The sequence below is a fragment of the Leucopleurus acutus genome (assembly GCF_964270905.1).
Source record: "Leucopleurus acutus genome assembly, chromosome: 13".
NCBI lineage: Eukaryota > Metazoa > Chordata > Mammalia > Artiodactyla > Delphinidae > Leucopleurus > Leucopleurus acutus.
The window spans coordinates 66,671,939-66,690,671 of record NC_139155.1 but is presented as its reverse complement, the minus strand read 5'-3'; the positions used below and the strand labels follow the sequence as shown (position 1 = coordinate 66,690,671).

Here is an 18,733-nt window from a genome sequence, read left to right as displayed (position 1 = left end):
GTGCTGCAGTGACAGTGTCTGTATTCGTGTAGGCCTGCAAAGCCTAAAATGTTTGCTGTCTGGCCCTTTACAGAAAAAGTGTCCTAACCCCGGCTCTTACTGGATTTGAAACCCAGCTCCCCCACTTACCAGCTGTTTGTCTTCAGGCTAGTGACACAACCATTCAAAACCTCAGTTCCATCATCTGTTAAGTGGGGGTGATAACATCTACCCTGTAGATTGGCCATTTAAGTATGATAGATAACAGATGCAGAGCACTTAACACAGGGCCTGGAACGTCCTAAGTGCTCGATAAATGCCAGCTTATAACAGGGTGCAAACACCCTCTCTTATCACACTCGTTATCTCTGTGCCCAGTCAGTAGAGGAATGGGAAAAGCCTCCCTTGACACACAGCCACCACCTTCGCCACAGGCTTTCCTGTCATAGTGACAGGGTGACTTCAGTGGAGAGGAGTGTGTGCCTGGTGGGAAGGAGCTGGTGTCGCTCCCTCAAGTCCAGCAATGAGTTCTGGACGTGCCTACGTCTTCTGGGGGCTCTCCCAGTGGTGGGCCCTCGTTTGGTCAGTCCTGCAGCTGGGGCTCTTGAGGCAGGCCCCACTCCAGATACCTGGCCAATCATCCCCACAGACACCATGGGCCTTGTCCTCCATCGTGCCCTGTTTTTCAGTTTGAGAAGCCTGGTTACCATGGTCACCGTGGAAGAAGCACCACTGCCTGCTGAGGCCGATGGCTGGCATTCTAGGAATGAATGAATGAAAGAAAGAAAGAAAGAAAGAGGGGACAGGTGACCTGGGATACAGGCTCTGTGCTCCTCCTACTTGCAGGAGGGCTTTGAAAGAGATCTTTCCCCTTGAAGAGGCAGAATGAAGCTCAGGGCTGAGACCTTCAGCTCTAGAGTCACATGAGTCTGCATTTAAATCCCAGCCCTGCCACTGACTAGTTTTTTGGCCTCGGGTAAGTTACCTAATCTCTCTGTACCTCACTTTCTTTGTGTATACCATGGAGATAACTCCCATGTCAGAGAAATAAGACAGTGTCATACAGGTGCTTGCCACACGGAGAAACAGCAGGCGTCAGTTAACACCCTGGGCCTTGTTTCCTCATCCACAGTGCAGCTCTGCCCAGAAGTGGAGTGGCAGTCTCCAGGCCAGGCAGAGGGAAGGAATGAATGGGGACCCTAGTGCCAGCACCAAGTAGATGCCAGTCCAGAGCAGACAGCCCAGAGGGCAGCTCTCTGGACCTGGGTCTCTGGACCAACCTCTCCTGCCAGAGGGCACCCCCCCCCCCCCCCCCCCGCTTTAGGGGGTGGGTGTGGCTTGGCCTGGAGCTGGTCTTCTGTGTTTTTCTTCACCTCCGAGCAGAGTTACCATCCTTTGGGCGGCTCTTCAGGTTGGGGACACTTGGGGCAGATGTGCTCACCCCCTCTCCTGCCCTGCCCTTCCCCGAGCTCAGGGACGGACACCCAGCCATTCCTGGTTATTGTCTGCGGCGCCAGCCTGCAGCCTCCCTCCCGCTCAGCTCCACCCCTTGCCTGCAAGGTCTGTTTCCTAATAGCTGCTCCAACCACACACCTCGTTCCGCGCGGAGCCCCTCCCCTTCCTCCCTCCTTCCCCCGGCAGGGGTGGGGCTGGAGAAGAAGGCTAACTTGACAGCAGCGCCTCTTTCCTGGCTAGTCACCGGCCCTTGCCCAAGAATCCTTGTGTGCGTGTAGCCTCCGCAGAGAGGTACTTCTCCCGAGTCCTGAGGGGCCATCCAGCCTCCAAGAACTGGGGGGCAGCATCCCAGCCATGAGCCCCTGCGGGTCTCTGCTGGGGGGCAAGGGGCCCAGAGCGCTCACACCTCTCCGGCCCTTCCAGAGGGAGAGGTGAGCCGGGCAGCCAGCCCACAGCCAGCGGTGCCGGAGCCCCGGGCCTGTCATGGTGGCCGTCTGCCGGCTAGAGGCCCTCCCAGACGGGTTTGCAGCTGAGCTTGTGTATCTGATGTGGGAAGAAGATGGGGAGTTACTTGTCCGTCCAGGCTTACTTCACCTCCAGAGACCCCTTCCGGTGAGTTGGGCTCCGAGTCCTCTTCCCATCTCCTCTTTGGGCCCCTTGTCCTGAGGGGAGGGCAGATGCCTCCCTGAATCTGCTTCTCAGATTTCACTTGTCCTTTGACCGTGTGTCAGGCAGAAGCCAGTGGAAGCTGCTTCCAAGCAGAACCAGGCTGGCGAAGGCTTCCCCCATGTGCTGGGAATGGGAGGTGAGGGGTGGGCCCAGAAGGCAGCTCCTGGGGAGCTCGGCCTCTCCTTCCTTCCCAGACACACCTGGAAGAGCCTCTGAAAGGTGCCGCCAACCCGGCCTGCTCTTGGTGTTACTGCTTCCAGGGGAAGAGCACAGCTAGGGTGCTGTTCTTCCAGCTCTCACACGTCTCACCTGCCTGCAGGCTGTGCCGCCTGCCCAGGAATTTGTCCCAACAAGCAGGATGGGCAGGTTTTGCCAAACAGCATGGAAGCTGGCGAGGCCTGGGTGTGGGCAGCCCGGTCCACGGTAGGCACTCTCATTATACACGTTTGTTCTCTTAATGGCAGGCACCTTTGCCTCTGGCCTTTAAGGGCTCCTGTGCTCCCTATGAGTACAGTTGCTGGGGAAAGGCCTGGGCAAGTGAGACTGGGGCAGCTGGCTTTGGAGTATCCTGAGCTGTGGGGCTGGCCCTCGTGCCTGCCAGGTCCCCAGGCCTGAGCTTCTGTGGGGCTTTTCAAAGGGAGATGTGGAAACTTCCTCTCTACCTCTGACCTGCCTTTCTCTGCTCTCTGCCCCACCCCCCCTCCAACAGAAACTCCCCAGGGGGGTTCTGGCCCTCTGGGTCCCTCCAGAATGGAGCCATTCCTGGCTGGGGTGGGGCTTGTTTTCATTCTTTGGGAGCAGCCTGTTGTTCCAAGGTCTGCCTCCCCCTCACCCATGGTCCTGGTCGTCTGGCTTCCCCAACCCAGCCCCTTGCCCCTAACTCGCTGCTGGGATACATAGTCAGGTGGCTGTGCCCTGGGCAGAAAAACAGAACACCATGCGGTTTCTGGGAATTACTAGACCCTGGTAGAGTGGTGGGAAACCCCTGGATTTGAGGGAGGGGGGAGGGAACTGGTCCTCAGGGCTAACTCTTCCAGGCATCCTGCTATGTACTTTATCCTTTGATCTCTCAACAGCCTCAAGACGTTTTGTATCCCCATTTTACAGATGTGGCAACTGGTTTCAACATAGTTAACTTGTGGGGTCTCTCTGGCCCGCCTCATCTGTCTTCCTGAGTTTCTTCTCTCATCCTCAGGAGGCTGCACCTCCCCCTACATGTATCCCCCACAGGATCGTTCTCAGGTTTGCTTTCCTCTTGAAGCAGAGAGATTCGAGCAGAAAAAGGGTCCCCATAGTGTGCCTGGCATATGAAGGGATGGCAGAGATTCTCCTCTGCAGAGCCAGTGGGAATTGATCTTGAGTTGTACCATGTGGAATCAAGATGCCAAGTGTTTGAAGTAGCCACTGGGTTAAGCCAGGGCCTTATTAATCCCTCTTACTCTTAATCCTGGATAGGCAGCTTGGGGGAGGGGTCGTTCCCTTAGAAGCAGGAACATGTGCCCCTTTTAATCTCCAGGGACAAGACACAACTTCTGAGGAGCTAGAGCAGATAATGAACTCTCATCCTGGACCTCTGAGGGCCAGGCCACTGAAACCACCCAGGTCTGCCTGTCCTTTATCTTTTTCTGCCCCAGCCCCTCTGGGCAACCTGACAGCCCTCCCCCCAACTCTGTTTGGCCAGCTGGAGCGGGGCGGGAACGACTGGCTGGCCATAGACCCTCTCCGCTGCCCCCTCCCCCAAATGGGAGGCCACATTCCTGAAGCCACTTCTGAAGAGCTAGCCACACATGGGGCTGTGTGCCCCACAGGAGGGACCACCCAGACCCTCCACTCTCCCAGGTAGCAGTCTCATCAGTCACCACTGTCCCTGCCTGGTCAGAAAGATGCTTCTGCCATCAGCCCTCTCCTTTACTACAGGATGTCCTCATGGCAGTCCTCTGACGCCTCCCTGGGCCTCAGTTTCCTCCTCTGCAGAGCATAGGGACTGGACTTCCTGGGCTCCTGAACACGACCCTTAGATAGATAGAAGATTCATGGAACAAATTAAGTCCTTGACCCTAGGCCTTGAACACACAGGAGTTCTGGGGCTCTGGTTGCAAGGAGAGTGACGCAACCAAATTCCACGGGGACATGATCTGGCGTGACAGTGCGCAGGGGAGGGAAGAGGGAGCCGGGGATGAAAGATGTGATTTCTGTACCCCCGGCACCCCTGCCTGGCAGGTCGCACTCAGCAGAGGGCACTGTCCTCCGCTGCCGGTGCCACCAGCTTGGGGGGTGAGATGCAGTTACAAGTGTCCTCCCAAGTAAGAAAACACCTCAAATTGGAATTTACAAAAGAGGTAAATTAGGGAGTGACTTTTGTCTGACATCTTTAAAGGATTTTTCTTTTTATAGCTTTTCTGTTTAATGCCCAACATTGATTTAATGGGTTTGGTTTACACATTGTCTCTTAAAGAAAACAAGTTCATCTTTGTATTCTAAAGCAACCCATGTTTAAAGGGAGAAACTGTTCTTAACCCAGCCCAGCTTAGCAGTAACATTTGGCAGCCACCTTGGGACTCTTTTTCTCCTCATCTGAAAAATGAAGGACTTGATGAGGTGAATGGTTCCCAACTCCGCAACCTATGTACCTCCTCAGAGACACACAAGCTCTTTTCCACTTTTTCCAAATACCGGAGGCTCTACCCTTAACTGCAGCACGACGGCACAAATTGCTTGAAACTATTACAGCCTTCCTGGCTTTTGGTTGGAACTGAATCAATGCACTCTGGCAGCACTTATTTCTTGCTGATCAGAGGCTCATTATGTGTTTGGTTAATTTTTTCAAACAGGATATCAACATATCCATAATAATTACAGCTTAATTGACAGCCTGTTTCAGTCTACAGGGTCTGCAGGAAGGAGGAGTAATAAAGGGGTCTGTGGTGGTAGAACACTGGGCTCTGATGGACCGGAGTCTATAGGCCCCTGTTCTCTCTGCAGCCCCTGGGCCTGGGGGAGGCGTAGCATCCCCAGTTGTGACTCTCAGGCAGGGGCAGAGAGAGTGCCCACTCTCCCGTCCACCCCGGTCACAGCTCAGAGGTAGGGGCTGGAAGAAGCTTCTTCCCAACAGTTTCCTGCTCATTCAGAGGCTAAGGATGAGCATCCAACCAGGCCCTCAACCAGGACATGGGAGGGCTTGTTCTTTAACCTATGTAAATCCACTGTAATTGTGGCTGTGTTCTGCTTTTACCACATAAGGTTGAAATTTTACCTGTAAACATTTGGTCTGGAGAATTTGCATGTGACTGAGGGCCAGGCCTCTGTCTTATCGCACTTGGCTTCTCCCAGCATCTTGCCTATTTGGTCTTGCACACCCTAGATGCACAGTAACTATTTCCTAATTGGTAGGAATTGATTATAATCAATTGATTTCTAATGGGCTAGATGAATAATTCATTTGGGAACCGTCTCTATTTCCAGAAATCTATTTGGTTCTGGGCCAAGAAACAGGTCCGTATTGCTTGGGTATGGCAGGGCAAGGGGTCTGTCTCCTTTTGCCCTTGGTGTTCTCAAATTAAAGATGGAGGTGGGGAAGTGAACGCTTCATGGGCACCAGCTGTGGGCCAGGCTCGTGCTAGGCATTTGTACGTGATTTAATTCTCATCATCACCGGTGTGCAAATGAGGACACTGAGGCTCAAGAGTCATGAAGTAACTGGCTTTATGTGACACAGATAGTAAATGGCAAAGAAGGAATATGGACCCAGATCTTGAAAAAAGTTATTTGTGAGACTCTAAGTATTATTTTTTTTAACTGGTGTGTTCCCTGCTGACTCAAAAGGCCTCAGCTTGGATCTGAGCTGCCCACTGAACTGACCATCAGGGTTTGGTCCACTTTGTACCCACCCAGGCTCTCCGTAGTGCTCGGGAAAAGTTCTGGAGGTCAAGGCGTGTGGGCGGGAGGGTTTCAGCTCCGCTCACTGACCGGGAGAGTGTGGTGGCTGATGCCTCCACCCCAGGTCTGGACTCCACCATCAACCCCACCACCTCTGAGATGGATGCCCTCTGGCCTGCAGCCAGGACAGATGTTAACTTTCACTTGAAACTTTAAAAAATTGAAAGCTGGGAAAAAGCCTTGGCTTTGGGGAGAGCATATTGTGGCCATAGCCCCTGAGAACCTGAGGTGGGATTCTTTTGAGTAGGACCTTACTTTCCCAGAGTGTGTTTTGGATTCTTTTCTTAAAAGGCAGAGTCTCCTGGGGACCAGCCTGCTGTGGACTCAGCGGAGGAGGAGAGTCGCTGTGCCATTTAACTGTTGGGTCCTTGGGCTTAAGGAGGAGTGTCAGCAAGTGTTAACACTAGAAGGAACGCGAGCTCTCAGGGCTCCAGCCTCTGTGTTTTCAAAGATGCAAACCCCGACGCCCAGCTTAGTGGACGTGCTGCATCGTCAGGTGCAAGTGCACATTGGTTCAGATCCCAGCTCCGTCATGTGTGTACCGGGCAACTTCGCAGAAGTGACTTGACCCTGCTTTTCAGTTTCCTAGTCTGTGAAACAGGGATAATCCTATCACCTTGCAGGGTGTGGTCAGGGTTAGAGATCATGTAAGGCACCTCATAATAGCACCCAGAGTATGGTTAGCATTCCTGTAACAGGTCACCATAGCTGCTGTTAATGTCTAAGCTAGGACTCTAAGTCTACCCTGGCAACTTCCCCGGTGGCCTGGAACCACTTGTGTTGTGTGACAAAGCAGCTTGGGGACCCACAACCAGTCCTCCTATCAGCTGTTCACCTTCCTGTTCTTCAGAGACACCTGTGGTGACTGACTTTGGCCATGCAGCTGGCTGTGCCCGTCAAAGGCATTCCTTGACACAGATGTATGCATCGGTGGTGTTGCTCTCTGGCCAGGTGTTCTTCCCAGGAGGCTGGCGTGGCTGTCTCCTGCGTGCCTGCACTCGCTTCTCTCCCTGCCTCCTCTCCTGGGCCTGGCCAGGGCTACTTGCGGCAAACAAAAGCAGGATATTGGCAATGGAGAGAAGGACGTGTCTGGTGCTCCTGTGCCCCGCGGCACACATACCATTGCGAGGGTGTGACAGGGCCCAGGCCTGCAGCTGGGTGCAAATTTGTCTGCACCAGCTTTTCTCCCCTGCAGACAGGAGAGTGGTAGGGCCTGGTGACCGTGAGCCCTGGAACTCTTGTGCTCCCACCTGGACTGCGGGTTCTTGCCACTCCCACCGTTTTCACTTTGGAAACATTTGCTAAGGGCTTACTCTGCCAGCCCTTTGCAAGGTGCTGAGTCTACCAGGAGTAAGTGGGACACTGTTCCTATCCAGTGAAGGAGGAAAGCAGATACCCAGAAACTTTACATCAGCAGGTGGCAGCAGGAAGGAAGCCCCTGCTTCTGGTGCTGGCCCTGTGCTAGGCACCTCACAGCCGTCCAGAACCTAGTTTAATCCTCACTGTTACCCCGAAAGTAGGTGGTGATGTTGCCATTTCACAAATGAGTCAAAGCAGCTGGCCCTAGGCCACTTAGGGGGAAAGTGGTGCTGAGACTTGAACCTTCAATCATCTAGGGAAAAGTCTAATCCCCTCATTTTACAGGTGGGGAAACTGAGCCCAGAGAGAGAAAGGGGCTTTTCCAAGGGCAGGTGGTCTCTCCTCCCAATTCAGAGCTCATCCAATGTGCCCTTTTTTTTTTTTTTTTGGCTGTGTTGGGTCTCCGTTGCTGCACGTCAGCTTTCTCTAGTTGTGGCGAGCGGGGGGCTACTTGTCGATGCAGTGCGCAGGCTTCAGTAGTTGCGGCATGCAGGCTCTAGAGCGCAGGCTCAGTAGTTGTGGCACACAGGCTTAGTTGCTCCGTGGCATGTGGGATCTTTCCAGGCCAGGGATCAAACCCATGTCCCCGGTATTGGCAGGTGGATTCTTAACCACTCCGCCACCAGGGAAGTCCCCCAGCATGCCTTTTACATTGAGAGGAGTTGGAGCTGCAAGCCCAGAACAGGGTCTTCTCCTTTACCTCCTGTAATTTGTGGTCCTCACTGAGCCATTCTGGGCACTTCATATCCTTACTGTTCACACCAGACCCAGCTCTCAGGACCCTGAAGTTCAGCATCCAAAGGACAAGTAGGAAATGCTGAAGGTGGGAATGGCTGGTGGCAGAAGCCCCCATCGTGGCCTCTCACCCTGCACTGTTAATCAAGTTTTGATTAGAATTTCTCTTCCCCAACTCATTATAAAGCTCTTGGAAAGCGGAGTAGGAAACCTTGTATATCTATCTTTTCTATCTACAGTGCTTGCCAATTTACTCCCAAGTTACTGTAATACACTTGCCTTGCCCTTCATAGTTTGCAAAAGGCTTTCCTGTTGCGTTAACTTATTTAGTCTTCATAGTGGGTCTCTGTAATAGTTGCCGTGAGTCACATTTTGTCAATGAGGAAAAGCTACTGAGAGAAGTTGTCCAAAAGCCACCCAGCTGATGGCAGTAAGGGGCTGATAACGTGAGCTTCCATTATCATCATTATCTTTAACAGCAGTGAACACTTACTGAGTTCCTACTGCACTAGACCTTTTATAGAAACTGTGTATACTTTATTTTTTTTTATTTTTTAATTTTATTTTTGGCCCTACCACGCAGCTTGCGGGATCCTAGTTCCCCACCGGGGATTGAACCCGTGCCCCCTGCAGTGGAAGCACGGAACCCCAACCACTGAACTGCCAGGGAAGTCCCAAACTGTCTACACTTTAATACAGATTATTTTATTTTCGCAGCAGTCTATTTTACAGATAAGGAAGCTGGGTCAGAGAAGTGAAGTCACTTGCCCAAGATGACATAACTAGTAAGCAGCAGGGTTAGGATTCAAACCAAGAGGCAGCTCCACCCTGCCTCTCAGAAAGCAAGGATGCGGCCAGTGTGGGTGGTGTGAGGCCTCCATGACAAGAACAGAGAGTCTATTAACTAGGGAGAAAGAGGTGGGGTGGGCTTGTCAGGCCGAGGGGCTCTTAGCACTGGGCGCCAGGATCAGACGTGAGGACGAGCATGTCTGTACAGACATGGCCCGAGAACACCCCCCCGGCCTGACCAAAGGTGGAATGTCACGGTGACTGGAGCAGAAAGGAGGCCTGGGGCTAACATGCATGTATTACACAGCGCCGATGGGGTTTTGGTTTTATCCCCCCAATATTTTATTTTGAAAATTTTCAAATATATAGAAAAGTTGGAAGAATAGTTCAAAGAACACTCATGTGTCCATCACCTAGACTCATCATTTGCTAACTTTTTTTTTTTTTTTTTTTTTTTTTTTGCGGTACGCGGGCCTCTCACTGTTGTGGCCTCTCCCATTGTGGAGCATAGGCTCCGGACGCGCAGGCTCAGCGGCCATGGCTCACAGGCCCAGCTGCTCCGCGGCATGTGGGATCCTCCCGGACCGGGGCACGAACCCGTGTCCCCTGCATTGGCAGGTGGACTCTCAACCACTGCGCCACCAGGGAAGCCCCATCATTTGCTAACTTTAAGCCACTTTATTTGTCTGTACACACACACAATGTTTTATTTATTTTTTTTTACTTAACTATTTAAAAGTCAGTTGAAGTTTCCCCTTAATTATTACTTTACTATTTTTTCTTCTACAAATTTTTCTATATAGCCAAAGTATCATCACATCTAAGAAAATTGACAGTAATTTTACAATATAATCTAATGTATAGTCCAAATTCAGATTTCCTCAGTTGTTCCAAAAATGTCACTCTCGTCTGTTTTCTTTTTCAGTCCAGATTCAAATACAAGGTTTAGGTATCACATTTGGTTTCTGTGTCTCTAGGCTTTTTTAATCCCTGGGCCTTAACTTTTTGGAAGAGTAAAGAGCAGTTGTCTTATAGAATGACCTCCCCTTTCTGGATTTGCCTGACTGTTTCTTTATGCTTAACATAATTTTCTCAAGCATGCTACATCATAAAGTGTTATATATAGGATGGATAAACAACAGGTTCCTACTGCATAGCACAGGGAACTATATTCGATATCCTGTGACAAACCATCATGGAAAAGAATATTTTTTTAAAAAATGTCTATATGTGTATAACTGAGTCACTTTGCTATACTGCAGAGATTGGCACAACATTGTAAATCAATTATACGTCAATTTAAAAAAATTTTTTAATTAAAAAAAGAATGCTACATCAGTGATGCTGTTGGTAATGGGTGGGTTTTTGAGCTTCTTTGATTTGTCGAGATAGCTGTCTAGACCAGAGGTTCTTAACAGGGTCCGTGAGTAGGCTTCAACCCTTGATACACATGTACCCCATACCTAAATTCTATGCACATTTTCCTCCTATGCGCATTTTGCCAGGAGAGGCTTCTTGGCTCTATCAGATTCTCCAAGGGCTTCAAGACCCAGAAAGGTTGAGGTCCCCCAGCGGAGGCAGGTCATACAGAGCTGGTTTCTGGGGTCCTGTTCACTCAGACTGGCTTCCGTTGGGAAGATAGCAGCAAACTGTAACATTCCCTTGTCCTGGCTCTGGATCAAAGAGGTCCCTCCATTTTGTTCTTACACCTGGGAGCCAGGGGCGGCCCGTGTAGCCTAGTTCCAAGGATCCGGGAGAGTTTCTGTTCTCATCTTGCCTTTCAGGTGTTCTGAATGCCAGGATTCCCTCACCAACTGGTACTACGAGAAGGATGGGAAGCTATACTGCCACAAGGACTACTGGGGGAAGTTTGGGGAGTTCTGCCATGGATGCTCTCTGCTGATGACGGGACCTGTCATGGTGCGTGAATCCCTCCATCTCTGCCCCTCTTGGTCATCAGAGTCCATTGTCAGTACCTCCAGTTCCCCGTGGCCATTCATCTTCTGGTCTTCCCATCAGCCAAGGCCTCTCCCTTTATTTATTCAGTCATTTAACAGATTTTTTTTTAGTACCCATTAAGTGCCAGGTAAGGTCCTTCCCTCAAAGACTTAACAGTCCAGTGTTGGGCAGGGAGGGAGGAGACACAGTATGATGGGATGAGGGCCTTAAAGGAGAATATGAGGCTTTCTAGTGGGGATGATTACTTCTGGGAACCTGTTCTCATGGCTGAGACCGAAAGAGTTTTTTGCAGTCTCCGAAATGACAGGGAGGCACCCATCTGACCCTTTCTCTGGAAGTGCGAGGGAGGGGAGTGCCAAGGTAGATTATGACTGGGGTCTGTAGATCCTTGATGGAAGGTCCCTCGCCCATCCCTACCTTCACTCCAGCAGCAGTGACAACTCACTTCCTCCCCATGTCTGTCTACCCTTTTCCCCACCTGCTAACAGGTGGCCGGGGAGTTCAAGTACCACCCAGAGTGCTTTGCCTGTATGAGCTGCAAGGTGATCATTGAGGATGGGGATGCGTACGCCCTGGTGCAGCATGCCACCCTCTACTGGTAAGATGATGGCCCCGTGTCCATCCTTCCCTACAAGAGTGGCCAAGAGAGAGGGACAAGTGGCACTGTGAGTTAGGCAGAAAGTTTACAGGGGTATCAGCATGCTGGATTCCTATCACAGCAATGCTCTTAACCAGGTCTGAAAGCTGTGAGCAAGATGATTAACGTCTCTGCCCTCTGTCCTTACCTACTGGGAGAATAACCACACTGCCCTGCAAGCCTCCCAGAGGAAGAGAGTGCCTGGGAGGGCGCTCTCGGAGAAGGATCCCAGAACATTAAAGGCAAAGACCCCTTAGAACTCACTCAGTCCAACTGCCTCTGTCGATAAAAGAAGTCAGGCTGAGGCCCAGTGCTTAATTTGAGTCAGAGGCAGAGTGAAGAGAACCCAGGCCGTCTCTCCCCCAGTCCCAGCCCACCCCAGAGAACCCAGGCTGCTTATTCTTGTCAGCTGGAATCGGGCAAGGGCAGTGAACATGGGGCTATGGATATTGTTACTTGAAGCCACGTGGGGGCTTCCAGGTGGGGCTGCGGGTCCTCAGCCCCCTTTCTGCTCCTCCCGCAGTGGGAAGTGCCACAACGAGGTGGTGCTGGCACCCATGTTTGAGAGGCTCTCCACAGAGTCTGTCCAGGACCAGCTGCCCTATTCCGTCACACACATCTCCATGCCGGCCACCACCGAGGGCAGGCGGGGCTTCTCCGTGTCCGTGGAGAGTGCCTGCTCCAACTACGCCACCACCGTGCAAGTAAAAGAGTGAGTGTCTGGGGCAGGGGTTCTTGAGCAGAGCCCACAGATGGGCCTTGAGGGGATCGGAACCCCAGAGTCATAGCAGAGCTCCCCACATCTTCATCTCGTCTCTTCCTCCTGGGCTCACTGTACTGTCACCGTGCCTGGGCCTTGGCAGTTACTGTTCTCCCTGCCTAGGTTCCTCCCCACCAGATACTTAACGCCAGAATTGCTCACCTTTCACGTGTCAAGTTTCAGATCATGTTTGCTCTTTGAAATTATCTGCCTTGGTTATGTTTGTTTATCATGTGTCCTCCTCACGAGTTCCTTCTGGAACTTAGTCTTGTTCAACGCTGCATGTCCAGGGCCTGGAACAGTGCCTGGCACATAGTGGGTGTGCATGGATTATTGTTTCGTTGGTTGAGTGAGTGAATGGAGGAAGGAGGAGAAAGAGGTTAAGACTCCATCCTAGGTCCAGGCCAGCGACCAGATGGGGGAAGAGTCTGTCTGCCTAATAACAGTAATGAGGCACTGTGTCTGCCAACCCTGCAGATGGTGACTGTGCACTTACTGTGTGCTGGGCACTGGGTGCTCACAGCAGAGGGGGGAGGTCCTGGGGTTGGGGGAGTGAGGTGAAGTCTGCTCTAAGCCTAGAACTGTGTTCAGGGCTGAGGTGGGAGTCTGTGGCTGTGTCTGGTGTAGATTGAGTGGTTGGGACTAGCCAGAGGGGGTCTGTTAAGTCATGGAGGGCCTGGATTATGGAGACTCAGCAGGTCTATTGAGGGATTTAAGCAACTAGGTGACACAACCAGGTGAGCATTTTAGAAGGATGGCTGCCGTGGAAGTGGGACGGGAGAGGAGCAGGCCTAGAGGTGCAGAGACCAGTTAGGAGGCTGGTGCAAGATCCAGGCAGGGGATGTTGGTCACTATGGTGATGGAGGATTCTTCAGGATGGTGAGGGTTGGAGGGCAGTGAGGGAACCCCACATGGGGAGGGTGCCGTCCAAGTTTCTGGCTTAGGCCTCTGGGTGAGTGGGGGTGCTCTTTACTGAGACGGGGCACCCTGTGAAAGGTGTGGCCTTTCGCTGTGAGTGGCCTGGGCCTTGGGGGCCAGTAGGGGCCTGGGGCCTGGTGAGCCATCCCTGCACAAGAGAAATTGGTCAGACACTTTAAAGATGCCTTCACCCCATCTCAACTCTTGTCTGGCCCAGGGTCAACCGGATGCACATCAGTCCCAACAACCGCAATGCCATCCACCCTGGGGACCGCATCCTGGAGATCAATGGGACCCCCGTCCGCACACTCCGAGTGGAAGAGGTACAGTGTGTCCTGTGGGAGTGGGACATGGAACAGACCCTCCGGGAGACCAGGCCATGGCCTTTACCTTTTCCTACCCCCAGTCTATCTCTTTGTCTTGCCAGTGAGCCTGTGACCACTAGTGACCTCCTGTGTCAGCCTGGCACGTTACCAGGGCAGCAGGGATGGCCTGCCAGACTGTCAGAGGGCACTGTGTGGCTAGTGGCAGCTGGAGGCCACACTGGGCTTGGGTCATCTGGGCTGACAGTGGGTGGCCTGCAGTGGGACAGCCTGTGGAGCCAGCCTTACACTGCTCTTGGCCACAGGTAGAAGATGCAATTAGCCAGACGAGCGAGACGCTTCAGCTTTTGATTGAACATGACCCTGTCTCCCAGCGCCTGGACCAGCTGCGGCTGGATGCACGGCTCTCTCCCCACATGCAGAATGCCAGACACTCGGACACCCTCATCCCCCTGGACACCAAGGAGAATCTGGAAGGGACACTGAGGAGACGCTCCCTGAGGTGCCACTTCCCGCCCCGGCTCTGCGCTGTCCCATGCCGGCCCTCAGACGAGGTGGAGCCGGCTCTCAGAGGCCAGCAGAGTTAGGAAGGGAACCAGCTGGCCAGGGACGGGCTATGAGGATTGTGCTGACCCAGTTCCCCCGCCTCAGGGATCACAGTTCATAGCCGGGACCCAGCTGTCTGCCAGGTTTCCCTAGAAACCAGAGGGTCAGGCTCTGTCCACTGAACTGAGCTGGACAGGAGGCAGCAGTGCTGGACCCCAAAGGATAGCATGGCCTGTGGGGGAAGCGTGGGGCTCAGAGGCTGGAGAAGGGGCACAGATAGGGTTAATAAGTGTAAAGACGTTGAAAACTAGAAAGCAAAAGGTGAATTAAAGTTGTTTTAGGTTTTCAAGAAGGGACAGGGAACCCTGGCGGTCCAGTGATTAGGACTCCGAGCTTTCACTGCTGAGGGCCCGGGTTCAATCCCTGGTTGGTGAACTAAGATCCCACAAGCTGCGAGGCGTGGCCAAAAAAAAAAAATGTCATAAACATAGTGGCTTTATTGCTCTAAAAATCATACACACTTATTATTTTAAAATTCGGGAAATGCAAACGGGTACTACAAAGATGTGCAAAATATCCGAAATCCCGTTTGCTTGTTTGGGGTGGTACTAGGCTGTTGCTCTAAGCCAGTCAGGGCTTAAATCAGGCAGGCATGGAAGGCGGTGGACTTCCATCAACAGTGCTGTCAGCTAGTAGAGTCTAATCCATCGTTCCAGGTGAGAGATACTTAGGATTCCCACTTTGAATGTGATTTTACCATGCTTAAATGGGCTGCAGATGTCTGCAGCCCCTAGATGACACATCTGTCTGATGTTAGAGTCCCCTCCCGCATCACAGCACCCTAACTACAGACATTGGAACGGACAGGGCGGACCTGAGGTTCCTGCCTCTAGGCTTTCCTGGCGGGTCTCTGAGGACTGCCCTGTCCCTACCCTCATCCTTCCTCATCCTCAGGCGCAGTAACAGCATCTCCAAGTCCCCTGGCCCCAGCTCCCCAAAGGAGCCCCTCTTGCTCAGCCGTGACATCAGCCGCTCAGAATCCCTCCGCTGTTCCAGCAGCTACTCGCAGCAGATCTTCCGGCCATGTGACCTGATCCACGGGGAGGTCCTGGGAAAGGGCTTCTTTGGGCAGGCCATCAAGGTGAGCACTGGTGGCAGCTGTGCCACCTCTCTGCCCCCCAGCCCTCTCACCTTCTTTTGGGGATTTCTTATCACATGGCCTCCCTGATGCCCTGCAGGATACCAGACCTCACTCCTGGCTGGAGGTGATGGTGTGAGGGCCGCACCCCTTCCCTCCCAGGCCACCGAAGAGCAGCATTGCTGCTGAAGTGAGCTTGGTGGACCTGGAGCCCCGGGTGGGGACGAGCTCTCCCGTGGCCCTCCTGCCTCCAGTCAGTGGGTGTCTTTAGGTGCCCAGAGGCCTCGGTGCTGGGAGTGGCTCCTGCCTCCCTGCTGAACAGTCTCGGGGACTAACCTCTCTTTCTCTCCTCCTCCTCTGCTGAGAGCTGGGAGGGGGGGGTCAGGTAAGCCATGTGTCTCAGCCTTCGGGGCATTGGGGCTGGAGAGCTCACTCCCAACCCACCCAGCTCCCTGGTGCATGTCTGTGGCACTGACCCTCCTGCCCCTAGACTCCTTTTCCCCCAGGGGACATGCTTCTGTGTCAGGTGACCAGAGACCCTGCTTGGCTTGGCAGCAGCCCCCACCCCCCACCCCACCCCGCCGCCTCCTCCTACATGTCCCTTTTCTGGATTCTTGCTTCTCCTTTGTGCATGCCCAGCTCTCCAGGGAGGAGGGTGTGCTCCCCTCTTTGTCCCCCGGGGCCCATGCTGTGTGTTCTACACATGAGCTCTGTCAGTTTTATCCGGTTACTTCAGTGTGTCCTCCAGGGGATGGGATGGCCAGTTACATCGATTTTCACACAGTTCCCCAGAACCACCTCTGGTCTCTGCACCAGTAACAGTCACCCTCCTTTTAGGTGACACACAAAGCCACTGGCAAAGTGATGGTCATGAAGGAGTTGATTCGGTGTGACGAGGAGACACAGAAGACTTTTCTGACTGAGGTAAGAAGGGGAGTGTGGGGGTTAGGAGTTTGATGTCAGTGTTGGAAGACGGAAGTTGTTACTAAATAATGATTTCAATCCCGGCTTTTGGCACCAAAAAAAAAAAAAAAAAAAAGATTTCAAGAGGAAACTTAGTTTGGAATCACTTTCTTAAGGCAGAAAAAATCATTTAGAGGAACGTCCCTGCCCCCTCTAAATTACAGCATAATTATTTGTGCAACAAACACTAAAGACAGCATGAGCTGGGTACCGCGAGATGTGGTTCAGAGGAGCTCGTGGAGTGTGGGGTGATGGACATGAACACAGACCAGTTCACTGCAGCTCGATGCTGTGACCCCACCTGAACGCCGTGCCCGGGGAGCCTGGCACCTTGAATGTTGACACGGTTCTCCCACCTCTCTCCATTGCTCCACTGGGTGCTGCCCTCCAGGCCTTGGGTCCTCCTACTCCAGTTCCCCCGATGCAGCTCCTAGAAAGGCAGGCTCCCAGGGGTGAGGCCTGGGAGACCATCCCCGTCCACCTGGGGCCTTCTTCCACAGCACATGAGATAGGAGGTGGGAGATGCAGGTCACATTTGTCAAGCTGACTCCCTGGAGGGAAGGGGTGAGAAAGAAACCACCCACCCTCCTTGGCCTCCCCTCCTTCAGGTGAAGGTGATGCGCAGCCTGGACCACCCCAACGTGCTCAAGTTCATCGGCGTGCTGTACAAGGACAAGAAGCTGAACCTGCTGACGGAGTACATCGAGGGGGGCACGCTGAAGGACTTTCTGCGCAGCGTGGTGAGCATGCCACCCCCAAAGTTCCCAAGAGCCTTGGTGGGTTGTCTGTGGGACACCTCTGTCACCACTACTCTGGAACCATGATGGCCAGAGAGGCCCACTGCTTTGCCTACAAAGGGCCGTGCTGGGCGGGACTGGGCACAGGCAGGGAGGGTTTGCTGGCAGATCATGTTGACCCACAGGGCCCGGACCACAAGTGGGACAGGGCCCAGAAGCCTCTGATGGGCATTCCTTCATCCTGTAGGACCCGTTCCCCTGGCAGCAGAAGGTCAGCTTTGCCAAAGGCATCGCCTCTGGAATGGTGAGTCCTGCCAACAGCCCTGCCAGCGGAGCAGGGGTATTGGGAGTGGGGGGTCAGGAGAGGTGCAGGGATGGCAGGCAGGCACTGAAAGGCAGAGACCCTGTCCTGGGCAGCCTGCATGGGCTGGGTCCTTCAGCACCTGTTTATCAAGCTTCTCTCTGTGCCAGTGAAAATTGCCCACCGCTGGCTGTTCTCAACTTACAACTCTACTCTCAAAGAATTCCCAATCTTCAAGAGCAAACAGGGTATGGGCAAGGCGAACTGGAGAAGCAAACTAGCACGAGGCAGCCTGGCCCTGCTGTCACAGGGGCATCCAGGTGCTGAGGGCCCTTAGAGAGAGCAGAGAACCTCACTGCCTAGGAAATCAGAGAATTGGGAATTGTGTTCTAGTTGAGCCCTGAAGGATGGGTCAGAATTGCATGAAAGTTCCTCTTGGCAGAGAGGCCCCAAGGTTGGGGTGATGAGAGCAGCAAAGAGCTGGGAGGAGAGAGGAGGAAATAGTCTGTTTCACTGGGAAAGAATGGTGCCAGTCACAGCGACAGGGACAGTGACAACTGCCGAGTGCTTTCTCCAAGCCGGGCACTGAGCTGAGGGACTAGCACCTCTCATGACAGCCCTGGTTCCAGATGAGAAGCTGAGCTACACAGGGACGGAGCTAGGAGCTTGGGTCAGTTGGTCTGACCCCCAAGCCCGAGATTTTAATGCCTGCTGTTCTATGTGGGGTCCATGAAGACAGTATTAGACAGGGGGGACATTAAAATCCCTGCGTTTAAGCTAAGGAGTCCAGACTTTATTTAGGAAGCCAAAAAGACACACATATAAGATTTTTAAGCAAGAACATTTCGTGACCAGAGCTGTGCTGTTTTGAAGGTGACTCTGGTGTGGTCAGTAGGTTGGCGGGGAGTTGGGAGAACTCAGGGCAGGGAGACCTGGGTTGGGAGTCATGAAACCTTTCAGGTTTCTGAATTACAGTGGGACCAGGAGACTGGGAGGCAGGGTGGAGTCAGAATGGAGACTGGTTGGTAGTGAGGGAGCAGGGGTGGGGGGAGGTGGGCCCGGGGTGCCTTGAGGTGCCTAGAAGAACAGTGGTGTCGTCTACCAGACTGCCGGGGGCGGGGGGTGGGGGGGAGTGATGGTCGGGAAACGGGTTTGGGAAGAGCTAGGATAGGATAGGCATCTGCTGAGGCTGATGTGCTGGTGGTTCGTGGGGGTCAGCAGTGAAGAGAAGGTGGCTTTGAGAGGCGCTGACATTGAGGAGGCCGGAAGGAAAAGGCAGGCGTCTCGAGGGCAGGTGTCTCGGGAGAGGCATGGGCAGCCTCGGAGGAGGGGTGGCAGGCAGGTCAGGAAGAGCTCCCTGGGCATGTGAGCAGCTCCAGGAGCCCAGCGGCCGGAAGCAGTGCTGTGGGGGCTGCAGGGGGCTGGGGGGTGGCTCCTTCCCCTCTTGCTGGGGAAGGGAAGGGAAAGGAAGTGGCTCCAGGATGACAAGAGCCAGAGGCGGAGGCCTGGAGGGGGGAAATAGCAAGTAG

The 18,733-nt window shown here is 53.3% G+C and overlaps 1 protein-coding gene across 2 annotated transcripts in view; it reads left to right on the top strand.

Moving 5' to 3' along the window:
* LIMK2 (LIM domain kinase 2) overlaps nucleotides 1–18,733 on the top strand; it is a 55,357-nt gene that overhangs the window by 29,206 nt on the left and 7,418 nt on the right. Inside the window, exons 1-10 of one of the 2 annotated variants that reach the window (XM_082853766.1) lie at nucleotides 1,843–2,046; nucleotides 10,707–10,842; nucleotides 11,370–11,479; nucleotides 12,042–12,230; nucleotides 13,414–13,519; nucleotides 13,825–14,021; nucleotides 15,020–15,206; nucleotides 16,041–16,127; nucleotides 16,775–16,906; nucleotides 17,151–17,207. In XM_082853766.1, coding sequence (XP_082709892.1) covers nucleotides 1,994–2,046; nucleotides 10,707–10,842; nucleotides 11,370–11,479; nucleotides 12,042–12,230; nucleotides 13,414–13,519; nucleotides 13,825–14,021; nucleotides 15,020–15,206; nucleotides 16,041–16,127; nucleotides 16,775–16,906; nucleotides 17,151–17,207 — 1,254 coding nt within the window. In that variant the 5' untranslated portion in view covers nucleotides 1,843–1,993. Of the gene's footprint in view, nucleotides 1–1,842; nucleotides 2,047–10,706; nucleotides 10,843–11,369; nucleotides 11,480–12,041; nucleotides 12,231–13,413; nucleotides 13,520–13,824; nucleotides 14,022–15,019; nucleotides 15,207–16,040; nucleotides 16,128–16,774; nucleotides 16,907–17,150; nucleotides 17,208–18,733 lie in introns of those variants that run through there. The other variant, XM_082853765.1, reaches the window with a different exon arrangement.